The sequence below is a fragment of the Echinops telfairi genome, unplaced genomic scaffold, assembly GCF_000313985.2.
Source record: "Echinops telfairi isolate 266 unplaced genomic scaffold, ASM31398v2 ScPeMD7_7469;HRSCAF=8507_1, whole genome shotgun sequence".
NCBI classification, from domain to species: domain Eukaryota; kingdom Metazoa; phylum Chordata; class Mammalia; order Afrosoricida; family Tenrecidae; genus Echinops; species Echinops telfairi.
The window spans coordinates 19,197,655-19,199,227 of record NW_022111373.1 but is presented as its reverse complement, the minus strand read 5'-3'; the positions used below and the strand labels follow the sequence as shown (position 1 = coordinate 19,199,227).

Genomic DNA, 1,573 nt, shown 5'->3' with positions numbered 1-1,573 from the left:
CCCGGAAAGCCCCCTCCTTGACGTCCCTGGGATCAAGGTCCCAGACACCAGAGCACCGTCCACCCCACCCCAACTGGCAGGTGGGGAAAGTTGACTGCGGGCGCTTCGGTCACCTTGGCCGTCACCGAGGGGCCTCGCTTGCGGGTGCCCGCGGACCCCGACGCGGCCGCGAGCGCGCCGAGCCCCAGCAGGAGCGCCAGGGCTGGCAGCAGCCGGGCAGCGGCGCCCATGGCGAGCGGCGGCGGCACGGGGGGCTCGGGGCGACCTCGGGCTCTGGGACGGTTGGCGGGGCTCCGCGTGGTCGCGCCTGCGCTTCCGGGCCGGAGGGGGGGCGGGGGACGGGGTGGCCGGGCAGGGCGGGGACCCGGGCGCGCTCCTCCCCAATTCGGTTCGTGACGCGCACTCAGCGGGCGCAGTCCCGTTGGACCTCGGGCGCCTGGGTGGCGCGAGGGGCGGGGGCGGGGCGCCCCGAGCGAAGTGCGACCCCCGGGGGCTCCGCGCAGCCAGCTGCGGCCCCCAGGCGTCGGGCCGCGGCCGCGTGGGCTCCCGTGAACCCTGCGGGCAGCAGTGACTCCCAGGCTCCGAGCAACTGTTGAGGCCAGCGGACCAGTGTCCGCCGGTGACCCAAGCAGCCTCGCCGCCGCCGGTCCGGAGTGCCAACCGAACTTACTGGCAAACTTTGTCTGCGTCACGGAACTTTGGGGACTCTGGAAAACCCTCTCCTCGGAGACGACTCACGTTTGGGAAGAATTGTGCAATGCTGGATTCACAGTGCCTTGGCACGGGAAGAACGTTCACCTTGATTTCCTATACGTTGTCTTTTTCATTTGGGGGTTGATTCCTATCTACCTACCGATAGATTCTGTGATACAGGGCAATGCTTACCTACACCGGCCCAGAAGCAGTCTGGATAAGATTTCTTTCCTGTGAAACCAACATAGATGAGAAGCAACAAAGTCCACATGAAAGAAGTACACCAGTCTGTGTGATCACGAGGTGTCGATGGGATCGGGTATCAGGCATCAAAGACCCAGAACAAAAAATCATATCATTGTGACTGAGGGGGAGTGCAGAGTGGTGACCCAAAGCCCATCTGTAGGCAACTGGACATCCCTTACCGAAGAGTCACAAGAAAGAGACAAGCTAGTCAGGGTGCAGTATAGCAACGATGAAACATAAAACTTTCCTCTAGTTCTTTAATGCTTCTTCTCCCCAGCTATCATGACCCCAAATTCTACCTTACAAATCTGACTAGACCAGAGCATGTACATGGGTACAGACAGAGCTGGAAACACAGAGATTCCAGGGCAGAGAAACTCCTGAGAACCAATAAAGGGAGTAGTGACACCAGGAGGGTAGGGGAAGGTGGGGGGAGAAAGGGGGAAGTGATCAAGATAACCCCCCACCCCCACCCAGGGATATGAACAACAGACAAGTGGGTGAAGAGACAGTGGTCAGTGTAAGACATGAAAAAATAATAATTTCTAAATTATCAAGAGTTCACGAGGGAAGGAGGGAGGGAGGGAGGAGGAAATGAGCTGATACCAAGGTCTCAAGTAGTAAGAAAATGTTT

At 59.3% G+C, this 1,573-nt stretch overlaps 1 protein-coding gene across 1 annotated transcript in view; it reads right to left on the bottom strand.

Annotated features, from left to right (window-relative positions):
• PPIC (peptidylprolyl isomerase C) overlaps positions 1–230 on the bottom strand; it is a 14,147-nt gene extending 13,917 nt beyond the window's left edge. Inside the window, exon 1 of the mRNA XM_004696579.2 lies at positions 114–230. Coding sequence (XP_004696636.1) covers positions 114–230 — 117 coding nt within the window. The remainder of the gene's footprint in view (positions 1–113) is intronic.
• Positions 231–1,573: the final 1,343 nt, after the last annotated feature.